Source organism: Lemur catta, chromosome 3 (genome assembly GCF_020740605.2).
Source record: "Lemur catta isolate mLemCat1 chromosome 3, mLemCat1.pri, whole genome shotgun sequence".
NCBI classification, from domain to species: domain Eukaryota; kingdom Metazoa; phylum Chordata; class Mammalia; order Primates; family Lemuridae; genus Lemur; species Lemur catta.
The window spans coordinates 79,102,803-79,126,006 of NC_059130.1; the positions used below are offsets into that span (position 1 = coordinate 79,102,803).

General features: G+C 48.7%; 1 protein-coding gene across 1 annotated transcript in view; it reads left to right on the forward strand.

Moving 5' to 3' along the window:
* The window catches only part of KANK4 (KN motif and ankyrin repeat domains 4), a 34,428-nt gene extending 12,855 nt beyond the window's left edge, over positions 1-21,573 (forward strand). Inside the window, exons 4-9 of the mRNA XM_045547874.1 lie at positions 1,033-1,251; positions 2,628-2,715; positions 5,722-5,941; positions 9,856-9,998; positions 14,451-14,651; positions 19,664-21,573. Of these exons, the coding sequence (XP_045403830.1) occupies positions 1,033-1,251; positions 2,628-2,715; positions 5,722-5,941; positions 9,856-9,998; positions 14,451-14,651; positions 19,664-19,768 (976 nt within the window). The 3' untranslated portion in view covers positions 19,769-21,573. The remainder of the gene's footprint in view (positions 1-1,032; positions 1,252-2,627; positions 2,716-5,721; positions 5,942-9,855; positions 9,999-14,450; positions 14,652-19,663) is intronic.
* Positions 21,574-23,204: the final 1,631 nt, after the last annotated feature.

Genomic DNA, 23,204 nt, shown 5'->3' on the forward strand with positions numbered 1-23,204 from the left:
TTCTAAGATGAATGCTGTTTGGTACCTGCTATACATCTCCCACTCTCTTAATCACCAAAGCAAAAAGTTGTTCCAAGCACAATAGAGGAAGAAATATTTGGGATTAAGCAAAACAGAATATGAGCATACCGGGGAGCAGACTGGATTTGCAAACCCACAGGGGCCACCCTTCTGAGAAGGGGCCTTAGGGGTGCCGTGGAGGCCATGGCCACTAGTCCCTGTGGCTGTGTCCAGTGGCCCCAGAGCCCAAAATCTTCATCTTACCACCAGCATCCTCCATTGGGGGTCTCCTGTTGAACACCAGCAGGGAATCTATAAATTTTCCAGTGCTTGCTTTCCTCCATAGCCTCTGGTCTGCCAACTCAACAGAGCTGCTTATAATGGAGCATAAGGGTCACTGCGGGGAGGGAGGCCGCAAGTCAGGTGGCCCGTGCCCTCCCTTTAGCTGCTCCAAGCGATAGCTCAAACACACTGCGGCCGAGTAAGACAGGTGCTGTGTTGGGGTATCCCACGCAGCCCTGCTGGGAGAAGCTGTGGATGAGTCATCCTTTGCCGGGTGCGAGCCGGGCCAGAGCAGGAGGCCTAAAAAGGGAGGTCTCGCTCTCACCCAGAGACGGGAAGGTTTGTCAGGCAATTCAGAGAACTCAGAGTGGAGTTGGGGCATGTCTGCCTGGATTGGGACCCCTCTCCGGGCCTAACGTTAGGATTCCAGAAACAAATGCTTTCGTGAGACACTGGATTGCCTGAAAGTATCACCCGAATGCATCAACCAGTCAGGGGTCGGGGCTGCTTGTGTATTAGCTGCCAAGAGCACAGCTAATTATCTTTGTTCCCCAAATGGCCTCCAGCATCAGAGCCAAAGCCCTTTACCATGTCTCCCTGATACCAGGATTCCTGAGGGCCCTGTCGCAGGTGTAGGAAATGGAGGAGGAGATTAGCAAGTGTTACCTGAGGCCCACCCAGCTCTCGTTAGTGTTGACACGGGCACTGGGCAAGAAGGACAGGACAAGTGACCTTTGTCTCCCTCCCCAGCTATGAGACCACCTCGAGTGAGGAGACCAGCGGTGAGGACAGCTCCCCCGAGGACTTGTCAGACAGCGAGGCTGAGAAGAAATGTGACGGCCCAGAACACAGGTGGACCGAGGACGCCCACCCCAGCTGCGAGGCCGGGCAGGGCGTCCCCGAGGGCACCCGCCACGCAGGCCAGGAAAGTGGGCCTGGGGAAGAAGCCCCCCACTCCAAGGCTGAGAGGTGAGTCAAATGGGTACAAGTGGGGCCAGCTGGTCCTCTGGAAAAGGACACATGTCCACCCTGTCATTCGATCATGTGTTACTCTGTTCATTCATTACCCATCCACTGGGCGCTGGTTGAACTAATCAGATATGGCTCCTGCCTTTGTGGCATTTACTGTCACAGCCAGATCTCTATGTCTAAAGCCACATTTACCTGGCACTGACAATGGGGAGGACTTTACAAGTGTTATATAATCCTTTTCACAATTGTTGTAGGTAGAGGTTATTATAATCCCCACTTTACAGATGTGGAAATAGAGGCTTAGAGGAGTGAAGGGATGCAGCTAGCAGAACGGGGATTCCAGCCCTCTCTCTCTGATTCTTACCCACGAGCTTTTCTGCCTCTCCCGTTGGCCATGCTGACATAACCCTGTCTTTTAAAGTGACAGAGGTCATGCTGAATGGCAAGAAGAGTACTGCCTTTGGAGTCAGACACACCTGGATTCAAATCTTGCCTCTGCCACAGTGTTACTTTAGGCAATGTCCTAAGGCTATGGTCACCTCAGTGTCCCTCATCTGTGAAATGTGGATAATAGCAACCAATAGACCCGGTTTGGTCTGGGCACTGTATGAGAAAAGGCAAGTAAAATGCCTAGCGCAGTGCCTGCCACATAGTAGGCTCTTGATAAATGGTAGAGAGGAGACTAGTGGGTACCATTATCATCATCGTCACCATCCCCAGCCTGGGTGCCGGAGGATGATGAACAGTGAAGGGAGCCGGTGGTCACGCAGGGTGCGCAGCGCTGCTCCAACACAGCGACTCTGTGGGACGTGACGAGTGAGCAGGCCGCGCAGTGACCAGTGCCAGTAAGTCCCAACTGAGGCCTCTTGGTGCCGGTCCTGCCCTCCTCCTAACATGGGCAGAGTGCTTGTCACTCGGACACCCCCTGAAATGAGTCTCATCTCATTGACCCTGTTAGTACTTACAGTGTCCTTCGTGGAAGAATAACTTAAAGACGTTTGCTGGTACGGATTGGTTTTTTGAATTTTTCTAATCACCCAGGCAGAAAATGTTGGGTCCAAAATCAGAAAGACATCCTTCCTCTTCACGGTGTGTCAGGAATTACAGCTGGACCTGTGGTCCCCCCGAGTGCTTTGGTCACTGCTCCGACCCCTGACAAAAGCAGGATGAAACGGGCAGTGTGCTTGACTCACTCTTCAGCAGAGTTGTGGGGACCCTATGTCCACCCAGGTTTCTGAGGCCTGCCCCTCTCCTGGGGTGTTTGCCCAGTTTGGGTGTTTGAGCTGCTGGGAAGTGAAAGGGGAGGAAAGCAAGTCTTTTTTTATCAACACAGAGAATGGTTATGTAAACATCTATATATATGTTTTCTTTAGATATAAACCCTCAGAAGAATTTCTTAATGCATGCCGGGCATTGAGCCAACATCTGCCGGAAACTGGGACCACGACTGACCAACTCTTGGTACCCTGATTTTTCTTTGTCATGTAAAAATTTCCCTTCAGTTCAGAGTGAGACTGGGTGACTTTGTCCCCTGCCTGAGGCAGTCTGCGTGTTCTCTGGCTTCCCCAAAGGCTGCTGTCTGAGGTGACTGGTCACCCTGAGGCGGCGGAACTGGTGGATGTGCACAAGAAGCAGGCAGGAGCCTCAGAGGCATTTCCCCGCCCCCATTAGGCTTTGGACCCTCAGTGTCTGTCACCAGCCTCTCTGGCTTAGGCTGAGAATGGCCCCGAGGTTCGAGAGTACCTAGCTGCAGAGGAAGAAGCATGCAGAGTGGGAACGGGGGTTCTGTTCCCAGGACCCTCATCTGTGAGCTATCGGGCAAATCAGTCCAAGCTCGGGCCTGCGTTTCCTCCTCAGTAAAGCAGGGCAGTGGCACGTCTCCATCCCCACAGCCCTGACATTTGATTCTCTGGTTGGTGCTGTTTCCCTTGAAGTGCACCTCTGGGTCAGGAGACTGAAAACAAGAAAACACGTGTTTGCTCCTTTACTCCTTTGTGGCCCACAGAGTTTAAACATGTAACGATTGGGTTCTACTCTTAATCGAGGGACATGGGTGCATATACACTTTCCCCAGTCATGAGAGCAGCTGTAAGGCCCACAATGGAACAGCCTGTAGGCATTTGTTTTTTTTTGAGACAGAGTCTCCCTCTGTTCCCCGGGCTAGAGTGCCGTGGTGTCAGCCCAGCTCACAGCAACCTCAAACTCCTGGGCTTAAGCGATCCTCCTGCCTCAGCCTCCCAAGTATCTGGGACTACAAGCATGCGCCACCATGCCTGGGTAATTTTTTCTATATATATTTTTAGTTGGCCAGATAATTTCTTCTATTTTTAGTAGAGACGGGGGTCTCGCTCTTGCTCAGACTGGTCTCAAACTCCTGACCTCGAGCAATCCACCCGCCTCTGCCTCCCAGAGTGCTAGGATTACTGATGTGAGCCACCTTGCCCGGCCTTTGTAGGCATTTTTAAAAGCCATTTTGCTCTCCTTTGCAGAAGAGCCCTAGGAGTGAAAACAATGACTTCATCAGTGTTTATTCCTTGCCCAACCCATCTTTATTGTTTTGTCCTAGCTGATTTGGCAAATAGCTATTCTCAGACTGTTAAAGAACCAATATATGATGTGGATATTGATCAAAACTCCTGTTATTTGTTTATTTATTTACTTTTTGAGACAGAGTCTCACTCTGTCACCCTGGGTAGAGTGCAGTGGTGTCATGATAGCTCACAACCTCAAACTCCTAGGGTCAAGGGATCCTCCTGCCTCAGCCTCCCGAGTAGCTGGGACTAAGGTGCGTGCCACAGTGCCCAGCTATTTTTATTAGAGATGAGTCTTACTTTGCTCAGGCTGGTCTCGAACTCATGAGCTCAAGCAATCCTCCTGCCTCAGCCTCCTAGAGTGCTAGGATTACAGGGATGAGCCACCGCACTTAGCCCTATTATTTATTTTTAAATTATAGAATTAAGTTCTTTCTTATCTCTTCATTAAAAATCCACCCCCTCTGTTCCTTAATATTAGGATATCTACAGATTTTCTTGAAGATTCCATGGGTAAAGGAGATATTCTGATATATAGAAGTGTTTCAGCCACAAAAGATTCCACTGTTTCTGTCCTAGAAAAGTGACCAGAGGATGTGTATATGCAAGTGTGACACCACATCCATGTTAGGATCAAAACACAGGACACCTCCTTCATCCCTGCCTAGAGACAAAGCAGGTCTCATAGGGACCTCACTCTGTAGGGCCATGGGAGCGAAGGGAGCCAGCCCCCCTTTGTAATAGGGACAAGGTTCAGAAATGTTATATGACTTCTAAGGTCACACAGCTGAGCCAGGACTTAACCTGGTCACATTGATTTTGTGACACCAAATCCAGTGCTCTTCCCAGCGTGAGTGTGAAATCATTTCTAATAATCACATCCCAACAGCTTTTCCTCCCTTTAGGCAAATAATCTAAACGTGATCCATTTTAAGCACTTAGGTTGTGTCACGCACGGGGTTGATGTCATTGGCTCTGGAACTCTTCTCATTCATGGTCCCAGAGGACCTGAATACTACAGAGAGTGAGGTCCTGCCATGGCCATTAAACCATTTACTCTGAAGGCACCAGCGAAGTTTAAAAGCCAAAAATAAGTCAAACACACCTGTTTGGGTTTTATTCCACACATAGGTTGAATATGTTGTGTGAGCTTTCAGCATGCATTTTTTCCATCAGTGAGATGTTGTGATTTTCCGGCTATGCCTGTTAAAAACACACAAGAGGGCCGGGCACGGTGGCTCATGCCTGTAATCCTAGCACTCTGGGAGGCCGAGGCAGGAGGATCGCTCGAGGTCAGGAGTTTGAGACCAGCCTGAGCAAGAGTGAGACCCCGTCTCTACTAAAAATAGAAAGAAATGATCTGGACAGCTAAAAACATATATAGAAAAAAATTAGCCAGGCATGGTGGCGCATGCCTGTAGTCCCAGTGACTCGGGACACTGAGGCAGAAGGCTTGCTTAAGCCCAGGAGTTTGAGGTTGCTGTGAGCTAGGCTGACGCCACGGCACTCTAGCCCGGGCAACAGAGCGAGACTCTGTCTCAAAAATAAATAAATAAATAAAACCACACACAAGAGACCTGGTAGCGTCTGGGGCTGTGTGAGCGTGAGAGAGGGTCTTCGTAACCGTGTGCACACAGGGGATGTGAGCTACAGTTACCATAGACTCAAACTATCCCCAGTAAAGTGCTTTGTGCCTGGTTACCGTGTTGTCTTACCTCCCGTGGGGGCAGATTGCACAGGCACAATGTGCGCTGCTGCATTCTCAACCCTACTGGCTCTGAGCCCCCAGGAATAACCCACATGGAGAGCTGGAGGGAGCTGAAGGGCTAGAGGTGGAAGCATCTGAAGCTGACTTTTCCCAGTATAAGTTAGGAACCCTAGCTGGGGCACCCCGGGCCAGGGAACCTCTTGGAATTGGACTCTTTTGGAATTTCAGAGGCAAAGCTTGAACACCATTAGTCAGGAGTGGTTCCGCGTCTCCAGCCGGAAGTCGTCCAGCCCTGCCGTGGTGGCTGCCTACCTGCACGGGGTCCAGCCTCACTCCCCACATTTCCTGAAGCTGCTTGTCAACTTGGCTGATCGCAACGGGAACACTGCCCTTCACTACAGCGTGTCCCACTCCAACTTCTCCATCGCAAAGCTGCTGCTGGAGACAGGTGAGACATGATTGCGTCTGTACCGTCCGGGCCCCTCCTTGGAGGGCAATTCTTGTACCACGCGTCTTTCCAGCACGGAACTTCTTCACTGTTCTGAGCTCCTTCTGTATGCCAGGAGCTGGACTGGACCGTTTTGTCTGTATTTATCACTTATACATCACAGCATTCCTGTGATGTGGGTGTTATTATTCTCATGTTGCCATTGAGGAAACTTGAGGTTCCAGAGTTATACAATTTGCTCAGGTCAAGGTGCCGGTAAAGGGTAGAGTCAGATTTTGTGTTCGGTCTGTCCAATCTCAGGGCTACCGCATACTGCCTCTAGGGAAGGTCACATTTTCCCATTTTCATAAGAAACCTTTTAACAAAGGTCATAGCTCCATTTGACCAATTTGAGTCAATCTGAGTCACTCATCCTTCATCAGGTATTTATTAACTGCAACGTGAGGTCCACACTGGCTAGCATCAGGGCGCAAGGTGAGCCAGGTGAGCCCTCTGTTTGCCAGGAGCTTGTAGCCTAACAATCAGGGCGGAGCAGGACGATGGTTCACGGGAGCTGCAGAATGCGATTTAGGGATTCAGAAGAGGCGAGATCATGTCCAGTCCAGGCAGCAGTAAAGGTGCCCTGGAGCAGGCAGGGTTCCAACACGCAGAGTAGTGTCCCTGGCAGAGAGAACTCCGTGGAGGCTGGAGAAAAGGAAAGATGCCTGGAGAACAGTTTCCAGTTTGGATGGGATGTGGACTAAGGTTGGGAAGGTGAGTTGGAGCCACAGCGTGGAGGAATGGAGGACTTTGAGTGCCAGGCTGAAGTCTGAACCCTATTTGAAAGGGCCTGGGAAGTCGGTGCAGGATTTTGTGGAGGGTGCACCATAACCAAGTTATATGGTTTGGATGTTTGGCCCCTCCAAATCTCATGTGGTTATTTGATTCCCAGTTTTGGAGGTGGGGCCAGGTGGGAGGTGTTTGGGTTGTGGGGGCAGATCCTTCATGAATGTCTTGGTGCCCTCCCCATGGTAATAAGTGAGTTTTCGCTCTTTGAGTTCACCTGAGAGCTTGTTGTTTGAGGGAGGCTGGCACCTCCTCCTCCCTCTCTTGCTGCTTCTCTGGCTATGTGACATGCCTGCTCCCCCTTCACCTTCTGCCTTGATTGGAACCTCCTTGAGGCCCTCACCAGAAGCACACGCTGGCACTGTGCATCTTATACGGTCTGCAGAACTGTGGGCCAAATAAACCTCTGTATAAATTACCCTGTCTCAGGTATTCCTTTACAGAAACACAAAATGGACTAACACACCAGGGGAGTCCTCTAGGACAACCTAAGACTTGGGTGTTATAAATATCTGCTGATGTTGACTAAGAATCCAGGTAATACTCATCAATCTTAAAGTGGTTTGGAAGATTTCCTCTTTCACATAGTGAAACAGCTAAATAGCCACAGCATAAAATATGAAGGCGTTTGGGGAAAATGGGCTAAAAGTGCCATTACGTTCCCTCATCTGCAGCAGGGGTGTTGAGGATGACAGATCTGTCATGCTCACAAACCTGGGTTCCCTTAGGAGGCAGTTGTGAAGTCTCCTCTCTCACCTGCAGGAAGGGTGGGCTTCGCTGCGTAGTCCTGGGTCCTTAGCCCCTTTTAGTCCCTTTTTTTTTTTTGAGACAGAGTCACACTCTGTTGCCTGGGCTAGAGTGCCATGGCATCAGCCTAGCTCACAGCAACCTCAAACTCCTGGGCTCAAGCAATCCTCCTGCCTCAGCCTCCTGAGTAGGTGGGACTACAGGCATGTGCCACCATGTCCGGCTAATTTTTCTATATATTTTCAGTTGTCCAGATAATTTCTTTTCTATTTTTTTAGTAGAGACGGGGTCTCGCTCTTGCTCAGGCTGGTCTCAAACTCCTGAGCTCAAACAAACTGCCCACCTTGGCCTCCCAGAGTGCTAGGATTACAGGTGTGAGCCACCGCGCCCGGCCTCCTTTTAGTCCCTTTTCTGAACCCGTGGGGAGGAGGCAGACCTTATTCTACTGAGCCACAAGTCACGTTTCTGAAGAGATAAAAGAAGAACTGGTAACCTGAGGCTCATTCACACATCTTAAAAGCAAGCAGGAAATATTCAGGGGGTAGAAATAAAAAAGTTATTAACAAGGCAATGCAAATGTTCATGTCTTTCTCAGAACAGGGCTATGAGGTGAGGTGTAGAGTTATTATTCAGCTTTTGTAGCCTGCCTGCTCATGACAGTGGGCCGAGGGGCTGGAGGGAGAAATGGCTGATAAATGAGCCAGACTGATTTTTCTGTATCCACTGGCAACCTGGTATTACTATGGCATATTTCTAAAAATTGTTTGAAAAATTGTGGGGTGGAGGGAATATCAAACAAATGTTGGTTTTTCTACTTGCACAGAACTTGTAAGTAGCCCTGGCATTTTTTCATAAACGAGATTTGTTACAATGAACACCTAAGTCCACAAGAATACCATTCTGGACAATAATGGTAATAACAGTTAACTCTTATTGAATGTTTACTGTGTACTAGGCATTATTCTAAGTGCTTAAAATGTATTAACTCAATACATTTGGCAATAACCCTCTGAGGTAGGTTCTGTTATTATCCCCACTTTACAAAGGAGGAAATGCTAAGAAAAGCGAAGTGACTTGATTTACTGAGCCAGCGTTTTTTGTTTTGTTTTGTTTTGTTTGAAACAGAGTCTCGCTCTGTTGCCCAGGTTAGAGTGCTGTGGCATCAGCCTAGCTCACAGCAACTTCAAACTCCCGGGTTCAAGGGATCCTCCTGCCTCAGCCTCCTGAGTAACTGGAACTACAGGCATGTGCCACCACGCCCGGCTAATTTTTTCTATTTTTAGTAGAGACAAGGTCTCACTCTTAACGCAGGCTGGTCCCAAACCCCTGACCTCAAGCGATCCTCTTGCCTCGGCCTCCCGCAGTGCTAGGATTACAGGCGTGAGCCACCATGCCACTCCCTGAGATAGTTTTATTATTACCCAAAAGAGCCACCTAGGTTTTTCGGATGAGCAACAGTACAGGGACGTTCGGTTTTCAATGGAGAGGCGGACATCATTTGCACCTTGAGAGGTGGGATGATTTACATAAGGGATATCAGTCTGCGTCTGACAATCCTCTAGCTCCCCTTGGGTGGAGAGTGATATGAATGCACATCCCCAGGCCTACAAGGCAAGAATTTCTTATGAATTCTCGTTTACTACTTCATCTTTAAAAATATGCCGATTTTTCATTGTATTGTGAAAGGTATATTCTGAATTGTTTTAATATAAAAACTATGGAGTTTTTCCTCCCATCCTTTTTCAAGTGAGATGGTTGCTCCCGGAAGATTTCCCGTGTTTATCCTGGGGTGTTTTTCATGCCCCTGGTACATTGCATAGCAGGTCACTAGGCCTTGGAAAGGACCTGCAGACACAGCCATCAGTTTAAGAGCTGCACGTAAACATGAGGTAGTGAGGGTGAAACCTGGAACGCACAGCTGTAGACAGCGTGTGGGCAGGTGAGTGATGGGCTCTAGAGCTGGACAGACCTGAGTCCTGGTCCCAGTTCACCTTTGCTTGAGGGGTTTGTGTAACTTCTCTGGCCTTCAGTGTCGGTATCGGTAAAATGGGAAGAATGTCTTGTGCTCCATTTTAGAAAATGAGGTCATGGTCACTGGCCCCCTTGGCCATCTCTAGCTCTGTTGTGAACCTCTCTTGCTGGGTATCCTTAGAAAAGTTTTAAAGAAAAGTAGCCAGTTTTAAAGGCTGCTAAAAATGTAAACCACTGGCTCCACCTGTGGAAAGGATAGCTCTATTCTTTGGCATTTCAACCAGCAGTCAGCGTCCTGCTCAACATGCCAAAGTGGAGCTTGGCTCCTGGCCCCTCGGGAGCTATTCCAGCATCCACTGCTTCTCTTGTAGGCGTCTGCAATGTGGACCATCAGAACAAAGCTGGCTACACTGCTGTGATGATCACTCCGTTGGCTTCTCCAGAGACCGATGAAGACATGGCTGTCGTCTGGAAGCTCTTAAGAGAAGGAAATGTGAACATCCAAGCTACTCAGGTGGGTGGTGTGAACATGATCTCCTCTTTCATAAATGCAGGGCACTTCCCAGCTCTATTCTGCTGGTGGGGTGAGAAATTCCACATAGATCCATGTCATTTTTAACCCAAAAATGCTGGAGGGCCTCCAAATGACATCCTTCCAAAGCCTGTATATTTGGTTTTCCTTACAGGCTCCTGAGACCCAAACAGGCTGGGGCAGAGATCAGTGAGCTTCTAATCGAGGTCCCAGTCTGAAACTGGACAAATTTCATTTGGACTCGATTTCTTGAACCAATGTTCCCACAGTTAGCATCTTGAGAAGGCATTTGCTAGTTGGTTGTTCTAGGAAAGTCCCTATAGATGGCCCACCTCGATCATGACCCAGGGGCATCTAACTAGGCAAGATGCTCTTTGGAGGTCAAGTTCTTTAAAGAAGTTCTTAGCTCTGTCATCCTTTCATTGCCTAAAGCCTTTTAACAAGGTCATGAGTCCCTGTCCTGATGGGGAAAAAGCATGGATAGCCAGAGCAGACGGGATTGTTGGTGGATCATTCATGAAGATCCTCGCTTCCCAGCCTAGGCTTGGCCCAGAGAGTTATTGTAGAGTTCTGCTGGTGATTGGTCAGTGTACCTGGAGTGCCTCCTTAGTCCTTGAAATAATCAGATCTCAAAACACTCCTGTCTTCCTTAGCTCCTCATCAACCAATGTGAGTGCCCTTGTTCCAGGCACACAAATCATGTCCCAGTCCCTAGGAGTGGTGTCATAGGCCAGGGTGGGAAAGCAGTTAGCTGCCAAGAGCCAGTGAGTCGGGATGTGTGGGCTCCACTAATTCCCTGGGTCACCTGTGCATCAGGTCAGAAGGTCCCTCAAAGGTCACCTAGGTCTACTCCCTATTCTTTTGCAAAATCCTACCGGATGGTCTCCAGCTTCCTTATAGTGGTCTCCAACTCCATTACCTCCAGTGTCAGGAAACTCATGTCTACCAAAGTAGCCCATTTGTTACTCTAGACAGCTCTGGTAACTTTTAAAACTGAACCAAAACCAGATACTCTGAACGTTTCATAGAGTGATTAAGTAGAAGTTGATTGGAGTTCATGCAAAAAAAAACCAAAACATCTCATGACAGCAAAGGTATGCAAGGCAACTTGGAGGGTTGGAATGTCTCTGTTCAGCTTCTGGGCTCCTCTACTTGAGAGCACAGGGTAGGGATGTGGGCCTTACTCAGCAGGGCTTTGAGTTAGACAAGGCTCCACAAGCAACAATGAGAACTACTCAGAAGGTTATTTGCCTATTTTTGACCATGCAGGAATGAATAGAATGAATGAATAGAGTGCATTTAACTCTCCTTTCCCCCAGAGTGATCATCGATATTACAGTAGCATAACTGACAAGAACTGGGAAGAACATGAGATTTTACCCTACATTAAAGCTAACACGTTAGTCTGCTACAGTTTCATGGATGCTGGAGGAAGACATGAGACCTCTGTACCACAGACAAAGGACAGTGTTTTGCCCACAGCTGTAGCAGCAGCCACGGTGTCAGCATTGCCTAATGCCCAGTTCCCACAGGGCAGCGTGAGGAGGGCTGGATACCTGAGCATGGAGCAACTTGTATTACAGGACAGCAACCCTGAGCTCAGTGAACCTGAATCTTTTATAACAGGCAAGCCTGCCCTTTTCTCAGGAGATACTATCTCTATCTTCCAAGGCTCTTCACTGTATAAACATCCTTAAAAATATAGTGCAGAACAAAAGGGCAGATTCTTGTGTGCTTTACTCACAAGACATGTAGAAAAGCAAGAGACCCATGGAAAACTGACCCCCAACAATCTGTTTAACTCCATTGTCCCACACTCCCCTGAAGCGATGACAGATAGTAGCCTAACCTGATGGCAGAGTTGCTTCGCACATTGCATCTGATAGCAACCCTAGTGATGGCAAGAAACAGATATTTGTAGACTTCTTCCTGGTTTTCAAAGTACTTTCACCCACCTACAACTCCGATTCCACAAAACTCAATACAGCTGTTTTCATATTAAATAATGTTCCCGACAAACATGTTACTTTTTTTTTCTAAACTGGCCCTCTTGAAAGAGGAAATGCTTGCAAGACGATCAAAATCAACTCCTTCTTTTTATGGAGGAGAAACTGATACTCTAGGAGGGTTCGGGGCTCATCCCAGGCCACCAGGGGAGGGATGAGAATTCCTAGCTGCAGCTCCCAAGGGCCTTTGCGGGAGACGTGAGGGGGAGGTACCCGATTAAATGGAAATGAGCCAGGAGTGTTCCAGGGACAAGCTGCGGACTTCTCTTTGCATCTCCGGGTCGGTGCAGTGCCTGGAGTAGAGTAGCACTCTGCAAATGCTCATTGAATTAAATTGTACTGAATTGGACCAGGACGGTGGTTGGGGAGGAAGAGGCCCAGCCTCAGGCAGGGGCACAGGCATGAGGACAATCTGCATATGTCATCTGGCTTTAATAACAGTTGGAGAGAGGGGTCTGGATGGAAGCCTCATGGTCTGGTTAGTCCAGCAAACAACCAATACCTCAGGGCTGAGTTTAAAAAACCAAAAAAGCAAACAGGCTTCTCTGGAAAGATCTGTCTGGGTTCCAGAGAAATGGGGAACCAGGATATCTAATAATATATGCCCACGTACTGAGCACCTACAACGTGCAGAGTGTTTGTCAGACACTACCTCTAAGCCTCGTGATGATAATAACAGCTAACACCTGCCTAGCACTTGCTAAGCACTGGGGTCTTAGCACAACCCCATGAGGCAGGTGATCCTGTTAATCATTCCCACTTTACCAAATCAGGAAAAGTCACAGAGAGCTTAACTTACCCGTAATCACACAGGCAATCAATGACAGAGCCAGGATTTTTCTGATTCCAGACCCCTTTCCTTTTCTCTTAGCCTCAGCGTTCTGGGCAGGGAAGCATAGTTCATCATTGACCACAGACTGGAGTTTTAATCAGTCAACACATCAGCAAACAAGGCCTCAGCACTTCATGCATGTAAGATGGGCTGGGTGCGGTGGCTCACGCCTGTAATCCTAGCACTCTGGGAGGCCAAGGCGGGCAGATCATTTGAGCTCAGGAGTTCGAGACCAGCCTAAGCAAGAGCAAGACCCCCATCTCTACTGAAAAAATAGAAAGAAATTATCTGGACAACTAAAAATATATAGAAAAAAATTAGCCAGGCATGGTGGCACATGCCTGTAGTCCCAGCTACTCAGGGGGCTGAGGCAGGAGGATTGCTTGAGCCCAGGAGTGTGAGGTTGCTGTGAGCTAGGCTGACGCCACGGCACTCTAGCCTGGGCAACACAGTGAGACTCTGTCTCAAAAGAAAAAGAAAAAGAAAAAATATACGTGTAAGATGGTGCATTCAGAGCCTTGGAGGATCTAAAAGGACAGAGTACATAGTCCTTACTTTATTCTTGCAACCTTACAAAGCCTGGTGTCCCATCAGAGAAACCTGCTTGGCATTGAGGCAAACCATATAATAAAATCATATGGGAGGACTATAAGACTATATATAATATTATATATACAAGAAAATCTATGGGCAATGAGAAATGACAGTCAATTTGAGAAAAATTGCTACCACACATGATTATATTTACATCCTTTATCTCATTTGATTCACACAAGAGCCCTATGAGGTACACAGGACAAATCATTATTACATTAATTTTTAAAGAAAATAAAAGCCAATAAAGTCCTTTAAATGGCCTATTAATTAAAAAGAAAAAAAAGAAAAGCCAAGATTTGGAAAGACGAGTGACGTGGGCAGGGTCACACACTGGTAAGCTGCAGACTGCAGCCTGGACTTGCTTTCTGGCTTCACTCCATGGCTACATCCACTGATGATTTTAGGGATGTCCGAGATTATTGTCAGTAGCTGTAGAGTAGAAATGACCACAGGGATGTGCAGACAGAGATCTTGTTGACACAAGAGCATTCTGGGTATCATTAAACTGAAAGTACTGGAGGCGTTGAGCAGACCAAGGCTTCCTGGAGAACGCTGGGCCAGGGCGGGCAGTTAGATACTGCAGTGCTGAAGCACTCAACCTTCATCTGTTCCATCATTCAACGTTTATCGGCACGTACTTGGTGCTAGGCACTGGAAGACAGAGACCAAAAAAAAAAAAAACTTATTCCCTGCCATCAATAATGCCCCAGTCCATGAGAAAGACAGAGACTGGCAAGTTGCAATACCAAGTGGTAAGTGCCGTGTTATGAATCCGGTGCCTGGGGAGTTAGGGGAGGCTTTAGAAAAGATATAGCATTTGACTGTTGTCTTGGAAGAGTAGAAAGGTGCCAAACAGAGACTGTGTCCCATACCAAGAGCAGAAGGAGATTCGGGTCAATGGTCATTTTCTTGAGAAGTCTTTGTTGAGCACACCCAGGCTGCAGGGGGGCCCTTCCTGTTGGCGGTAACCTCAGCACACCCCTGTGGCCCTGTGTGCAGGGAGGCCAGACTGCGCTGATGCTGGGAGTCGGCCATGACAGGGAGGACATGGTTCAAGCGCTGCTGAGCTGCCAGGCAGATGTCAACCTGCAGGACCACGACGGATCCTCGGCCCTCATGCTGGCCTGTCACCACGGCAACACCGACATGGTGCGGCTGCTCCTGGCACACCCAGCCTGCGACAGCAGCCTGACTGACAAGGTGAGACTTGTAGGTAATTAACAAGTAGCTGTTTAACTTCCAGTCCTGAAATGTGCCTGACAGCCCCCAGAATTCAAAGAACCATTTGGCAGGAGCAGCAAAATCAGCCTCCCAAGGCGGCTGTGGGATTTCAATGAGATGATCCAGGGTGAACGCTTGGAGCCTTCCAGCTGGGAAACCTCCAACCCTAACCTTTCACAACACCACCCTGGGGGCATGCGTGGGCCTGGCTGGGCCCCGAGCCTCATCCAGTTAGGCAGTTGCGGCTGTGGGCTTTGAGGCAGCCACCTGGATGGGGAAGCTCTGTCCAGTGGGGACTCTGGAAAGGGTCTCTCTGACACGGATCCACTCTATGGAGTTGCCCATGCCGTCAAGCCAGCCTGCTTGAAGTTGCACTTCCAGACTCAGGCCTCTTAAATCAACTTCCTCATAAGGGGGATGATGGCGATAACAATAATGATAACTTTAATGTCATGAGGGCTCACCGTGTGCCAGGTTCTGTACCAAGCATTTGCCATGGACCATCTCATTTAAATCCCACAGCAGCCTTGTGAGGTTGGTTCCATCGCTGCTGCCATTTTGCTCAGGGAAGTGGAAGCACCAAATGGTCAGATTCTATGCCCAGCATCACATGGCTAGTGCCCCCCAGCTCCATCACACTCCCAAGCCCATCCCCTTAACTGTCCCCTCGTCATCAGTGTCGTCACATTGAAGCATCTGTGTCTCTGGCTCCCTGCTGAATCCCCACACCTAGCAGAGTGCCTGCCACCTGTTAGGGAATGAGTCAACAATTGCATGAAGGAACCCCTAAACTTTGGGGGTAAATCACCAGTGAGTGATGCTGTTCCTGATGATTACAGTAGGTACTATTTCTAGAGAACTCATGGGAACTAAACCTTTTCTATTCTTATCTCTCATCCTCTCAACAATCTGGTGAGATAGTGACCCCCGATTTTTACTGATAAGGAAACAGGCCAACAGATGTCATGTAACTGTCCTGAGGTTTACAAACTGCTGATTCTCAGAGCAGAGATGCAAGCCCAGGTCTGACTCCAATATCCTTAATGTTCGCACTATAATTTAATGCTTTAAACAGACATCTTTATAGTCTCTGAACAGCCACAATTCAAAGGAACAAAAGCCTGGAGAGGGCAAGAGAGTCCTCTCCCAGCCCAGGGACAGCACCTCTTGCTGGGCCACATTTGAGCGGTGATTCAAGCTGCTGAGCACCTCAGTCACACCCGAAGAGCAGCCACCCCATCCCGTCTCCAGGTCATGTGAACCCCAGCTCCCCTCAAAGCCCTTTCTGAGATCATTGTAGAGCACAGACCCTCTTGAAACTCATATGGAACAGGCATGGGCTGCTGGAAATAAGAGCCTCCTTTCCCAGACTTTGTGTCTGACAAAGGATCTGTGTTAATGAGCTCCCTGCTGGGTCACCCTGGAGGAGAAGGGGGCGGCCCTTAATCTGGAACAGGCCTGTACCTCAAAGGCCCAGGCCCCTCTCGGGAGTGACCACTGCTGATGCCCGAAGAGCCTGAGAGTGGAGGCCTGTGGGCAGGCGGGCATGAGCTCTGCAAGTCCCCGGTTAGCTGGGATAGTCAGGAGGTCTGTCACAGGCCAGAGAGCGAAGTGGCTGCTTTCTGGAGATGGAGGAAGAGCCATGGGATCTATTGCACTTTAGACAACTCAGGCCTGATTGTTAGAGCATGGAGTTTGACAGTAAATGCTGAAGAGTTTGAATCTGGGTTCAGTGACCGTTTGCCTTCGGGTAGGTCACCTAACCCCTCTGAGCCTCTCTATGCTCCTCTGCAAAATAGGGATGGCAGTAGACCATGCCTGGAGACAGAATGTCTGGAGACGTTTTTATTTGTCATAAGTAGGGAGAGAGTGCAGCTGGCATCTAGGGGGTAAAGGCCAGGGATGCTGCTAAACATCCTACAAGGCACGAGAGCAGCAGAGAATTAAAATTATCAGGCCCAAAATACCAACAGTGCCGCAGCTGAGAAAGCCTGGTTGAGGCAGTACCGAAACGCAAGTTGGTTCAGATAACCAGTCCCAGTGAAGTGCTGGATCAGGAAGAACCAGGCCAGCCTGAGGACCAGGGCGGGGCTCTAAGCCTGGAAGGGAGGGACCGAGGTGCTAAACAGGAGAAGGGGCAGAAGGTGGAGCATGCTAGGGAAAGCACCCTGGCACGGGTGCCCAGGCAGGGTGGGCAGCATGCCCCAGGCAAGGCAGGTTCTAGACCCCATGTGACATGGCCCAGTCATGTGCTGCCCACCTGCGTCCAGGTTGATTCAGGATTCCCACTCAAATGTCCCAAGGGTGACTTGGGTGAGCACAGTGTCTACATGCACCAGGTGAGAAGTTTCAGTGGGAGAAGGGAACTACTGACAGGGCCCTACTGAGTACCAAGGCTTGTACCTGGTGCCTCACATGTAAGGGGAAAGCCCAGTCCTTGTCATAATCCCCATATCACGTTCTTACTCATCTTCCTGTGGAGGCTCAGATGTTAGCAGCAGGGATTACTTGGGAATTCCTCTGGAAGACTGAAAGAATTCATGTTGTGAAATTGTTTTCTCTCCTCAGCATTTAAAGTTAACTATAAATGCAGAACTTCCAGAACAGCCAGCGAGGCATTTTCGCTAGGTTTAGAAGACAGTTCAAGGAAATGGGCCACCCAGGCTCTTCAGGGCCACCAGAGAGAGGAAGACTGAGCCCGGGACCCCAGAGGCTCACCCTTTGAAGGTCTTGTTCTGGCAGCTTCTTCAAAGGCCCATCAAATTGAAAAACTTCTTGAAGGCAGAGACTATGCTTGTTTGTCTTTTTGTGATGAGTTCTTGCCATATTGAAAGACACCCCCAACATGTGCATGCTGCCCGAGCCCCCATCTCTACAGGACACAGCCAGATTCTCCTTCTCCAGGCCTGCAGTGTAGCTGGGCAGGGCTCGCCACGCCTGGCTCCCAGGGGAGCTCCACGCCACAGGCTGGGTCCCAGGCTCTGGCAGAGGCATGCAAGGGACACTCACCCTCCCCAGATGGCCTCTCTGGCCATACTTCCTGAGCTGGATGGGGTCCCTGCTCTCTGTGTCCGCAGTTGAGCCCACAGATGCGGATTGTCATCTCCAGATGGACCCTGTTACAGGGTGCGTGTTCCCTGGGACCAGCCCTGTGGCTCTTTCCCCCAAACATAGTAATCTCACACTCTTCTTCCTGCTTACACAAAGCACAGCAGGGTGGGGTGCAGGAACACTCATGCTCCTCCCTGAAGGGGCTGTGACAAGACTCCCCTGCTTAAAATCTGTTCAAATCTGTGCTTTTTCTCCACTATTATCCCATGTCAGAAAATACTCATTAGGCTTTAGGTTGCTCAGGTTCTTCATCAACTCGAAATCAACGCCGTTATGTTCTCACGCAGCATTCCCTCGTTCGGCAATGCTGGTTGAGTGCCGACCAAATGCCAGGCACTGTGCCAGGTGCTGGCCGGCAGCCCTGAACAGACCAGATCGAGTTCCTGACCTTGTGGAGACCAAGATTTATCAAACAACCCCACAAATACCAACGTATAAAGGGTGGTAAAACAAAGTCCAGGGAGGCATGAGGCCTTTTTGGAGAAAGAATCTCCTATGTTTTGAGAAGCCCCTGTGCCATCTTTTGGGGTCCCACTGAAAGGCCACTTCCTTCCCTTGCCTCCCCCTAACCAGCCCCCACCTCCACCCCAGCGCAGAATGGCCATCCTCTCCCTTGAGCTCACTCTGTTCGTCTCTTCCAACTCGGTTAGCTTTTTGCTATGCACTGTAGTTATTTATACCTTGTGTGAAGCTGGATTCCATCCTGGTGCACAGAGGAAAGCCTGAAGAGTCTTAAGCTGGGTGTTAACACTTCCCACCTGCTTCTTTAAAAGAATTTTTTGCATTTTAGGAAGTAATTCCACGTATATATAGTAGAGAATGATCTAGTGGGGTCTTGGATGCCCCCTGCCTAATCAAACCCATTTTCACAGCAAAATGTAAAAATACTCACGCTAGGCTAAATAAGGATCATAGACAGCCTCAGCTTGGGTTTTACCTCCAAAGGAGTTACCAAGAGTGTGGGTTTTAGAGCTGTTTAGATTTCGGAATTGTGGACACAGGATTGAGCCCACTCAGAAGAGACTGTAGCTGCCCTTGCAGAGCTCAGCCTCCACCTTTGCCTCCAGCTTTCTGTAGAGAATGGCCAGAGCTGCCTGCTGAGCGCCCCTCCGGGTGCAGCTCCTGTAGCCGCACCCTGTAGCCGTGAGGCTGGCAGCTCCCGGCATTGCCCCGGCAGTGTAAACAGTGCTGTGGCATCGCGCATCAGGGGGTAAAAATGTGCAAGTGCTGCGGCACGTGAGCCCACTTCTAAGAGTCAGTCCTTAGGACATAGTTAACAATGGGAAAATGCTTTTTACACTGAGTTTATGATAACAGCATAAGTCTGCAATAGAAGGGAAATGGTTGTAAACTATGGAAAATTATAAAGCCAAAAAGAAACATTGTGCGCTAACATTGTGTAAGAACAAGGAAAATTTTTATAGCATACCACGGTAAGTTACAAATAAAAGCAAGTTCAAAGTTGAAGTATACTATCATTCCTCTATTTAAAAACCAACAACAAATTCGCACAGGAGGAAAGATTGGAGGGAAATATACCAAAATGCTAACTTTCACTTAGGTCTGTATAATAGAACAGCAAGAGTTCTTTTCTTTTCTCTGTTTTCCATTTTTTTTTTAAAAAAAAAAGTGTTAGAAACCAGGTGACCCTTGTTTATTTCAGTAGCACACATTCCCAGGAGTGAGTGCTGTTTCCATGGAAGGGACCCATTTCTTGTGCTCTTCATGCCGTTTGAACCTCCTCCTCTCCTGAGGTCTCTAGATTCTTGGAATAGACTCCTACGCCCCAAGCATAGCCCCAGCTCCAAACTTGCCTTTCCCCTCTGGGGCGGGGGGCAGATAAGATGAAATTTATTTATCCTTTTCTTTCTCCTCTGTAGGCTGGCCGCACAGCTTTGTCCATCGTTCTGAGATCACCCACCCATATGGAAATTGCAGGGCTTCTGCGGGCCCACGCCGAGCAGGGCAGGTCCCTGGGGCCGTAGTGGCTGTAGAACTGGCAGCAGGAACAAAAAGCTCCTTCTCTGGGCTCCTCCCTCACCCTTGGAGAGGGCAGGGGTCACGGCCAGAGGGCCACCCCTCCAGAGAAGAAACTATGTCAAATATGCACATACATTCCTGTCGAGTAATTCTGCTCATTAGGACGCTTTGTAGTTTTTGCCTTAGGCCAAGCCCCAAAACTACACGGGCTTCAGAACAGGGTTCAAGGTGCAAGGTACGGGCTGCATTGGTGTCATCCAAAAATCCAAAGTATCTTCAGCCTTGAATTCCTCGTGACTGTACCCGTTGTAGCACCGTGTAGCAAGCAGGCAGGCAGGAGCACTGTAGCACATTAGAAAAGCAATACTTTTTACATGGAATTTTAAAGTGCACTGTCTTTTTGTTTTTTAAAAAAGTATACATAAATATGTCCCATTGCATATGCATGTCTAGAGAGGACGGGAGGGGATTCAAGCCACCCCGCTGGCAATCATTCTCTAGGGGACCCTAGGAGAATCACCATGCACATGGGTGAAACAGAGTAAGCTGAATAATCCACATTTGGGGGCTTTGTTTCGATGGCATTGACAGAGAAATCTTAAATCAGAGGAGGTAGGAAGAAGCACATTGGTGTCAATGCCAAAGGTACAGTCTTGACCATTTCTGAGTCATTGAGTGGCTCCAATTTGCTCCAAGGAAATTAGAATTAATTAGAAAGTTCAATCCAATGACCCACACCACACATATTTAGACAGAGTCCGATTATATCAGCTATTCCGAACCTGTGAAAGAAATGAAAGAATCGGAGTGAGCTTCCTCCTGGGGATGAGCTGTTGTCATCTAGATGGCGACACATTTCCTCCATAGCCTCATCCACAGTGCTTCCCCCGCCCCCGCCGCCATCCTTGATGAGCGAACATCTGCCCTGAGGTTTTCCGAGGCTCCTGGCTGCAGAGCCTCCCAGCCTGGCTGCAGCAGGAGCGTGGGACTGGGCAGGGCAGGGCAGGGCCGTCCCTGGACTGACAGCTTTCTCCACTGGACGGTTCTTTCCGAAGCTTCCATATGCCCAGGGGCCCGCACGTGCATGGTTGCTATTCAGTAGCTCACTTAAAGGTTATCTGAATGTGTTCTTTCTTAAAATCTCTTATGCAAAAACTCCCCCCTTATAAAAACAGAGAGACCAAAAAACTTGATGCTCCCCACACACAGGAAACTCAAAAGCTTGAGTTCCCATTTTGGCTGGGATTTGCCAAAATGCCAATTTGCTCGGTGCCCCTTGGGTGAATCAAAGCTTCATTGGGCCCCAGTTCCATCATCTCTAAAAACAGAAATCTTCATACGACCTACCTCCAGGGGGTGCTGCGCAAGGAGCAGCTGATGGAAGTTTTGGAATCCAATTTGTAACCCATTAAAGCTGTCTGCAGAACTGGTGCGGCAAACTTCTTTATGCTGTTGTGATTCATAAGACAGGCTCCAAGTTCCAGAGCAGGAACAGTGACACGTGTTGATCCTGCTCAGAGGTGGAGAGAATGGAGCAAATAATGAGCTAAAAATGCTTTAAGTGGGTTTATTTTGACCTCAAAATATATTGTAAGAGCAAGAGCCTACATTAATCAATGGTCTCGCCCAGTGCTTTGCGTACATGTATGTGCAAACAAATCACCCGAGATCTTGCTGGAAAACGGTAGGTCGGGTGAGGCCTGAGAGTCTGCATTCCTACCCAGCTCCCAGGAGACGCTGATGCTGCCGGGCCACAGGCACACTGTGCGTAGCGAGGCTCTGGCCTCTCCTTATTGTTTGTATATTAAAATGCTGCCTCTCAATCTTTTGTCTCAAAATTTCTTGGCATTTCTCTGTTCTTGGTTCTTGGGAATTTGCAGTGTGGGTCTTATCTGTCATTGTGTCCTCTGCAGACAGCAGTAGGGGTCTGTGTCCTATGTTGCCAGCTTACGATCTATTTCTGTATCTCATCTTAGGGTGGCAACTTTCACTGGGTAACTTTTCTTTTAATATTTCATTTGAGTCCAACTATTAACAACAACTTATTTACCAGAGAAAGCAAACTGATTTTCCTAGAGTTGGAAGACTAGTACTCATCATGATCAAAAAGACTCCGTCCATCCTTTCTGCGATTTTTAACAATTTTCTTTTAATCTTGAGTTTTGAATGTGAACATATGATCTCCTCCCTTATAACCACTTCATTCCACTGGAATGTCTGAGCCCAGGATGTGGTGAGATGAACAACACAGGCTGCCTCTCTGTCACTGGGCTCTAAAATTCATTCAACAAGTATTTATTGAAACTGCCAGGTGCTGACACTGTTCCCAACATTAGAGACATTACAGTGAGTGCAATTCAGTCTCTTGCCTTCCCCTCCACTAGAGAAATCCAATAGAAGGTGAGAGGGAAGGCCAGAGTACTACAGGGGTACTGATAAAGGGCACCAAAGGCCAGGCGAGGTGGCTCACGCCTATAATCCAAGTACTTTAGGAAGCCAAGGCGGGAGGATCACTTGAGGCCAGAGACCAGGCTGGGCAACATATCGAGACCCTATCTCTACAGAAAAATAAGAAAAATTAGCCAGGCATGATGGTGCACGCCTGTAGTCCCAGCTACTCAGGAGGCTGAGTCAGAAGGATCGCTTGAACCTAAAAGTTCGAGGCCATAGTGAGCTATGATTGCACCACTGTACTCCAGCCTGGGCAACAGAGCAAGACCTTGTCTCAAAAAGCAAGTGGGGGAGGGCGCACAACAGAGCTGGTCTTAGGAAGTTAAGAGCGGCTTCCTGGAGGAATGGTATCTGAACTGAAAACTTAAAGGTTAATGGATATTGGCCAGAAAAGGTCGAGGAGTGAGAGGTAAAGAGAGGCGAGTGTGCCAGACAGAGAGAATCGTATTGCCGAGGCTGAACGAAGGGAGAGCAGGCATTTGGGGACCTTGTGTTTGAGTGGAACACTGAGATCAAAGGGTGGATTTTTAAAAGATGAGACTGAAAATACATGGGGACCAAACCAGAGGTGCTGTAAAAGCTGTGGGAAGGCTTTATTCTAAAGGCAGTGGAAGCTATTGAAAACCAGATTTAAGACTGAGAAATGCATTCTTTTAACCCTCATTTAAAACATATTTATCAGGTACCTACTCCCTTCCAATACCATGGGGCTGAGCTATGCTAGTGGGTAAAATAGGCACAGCGTTTGCAGCAGTTTAGCAGGGAAGAAGGATGAACTTCCGTGGAGTACGAGACATGTTGCACCTGGGAGAGCACAGGGTGCCATGGGGGTGCATAGGAGGGGCCCTCAGCCTGCTCTGGAGTGCAGAGGGGGTCCAGGAAGGTTTCGTGAGGGATATTCAAGCTCTCAGAAGGAGACATAGGAGTTAACCAGGAAAAGAGGAGCAGGAGAACGTTCCAGGCAAAGGAAGGAGCACGAAGAAAGCCCCA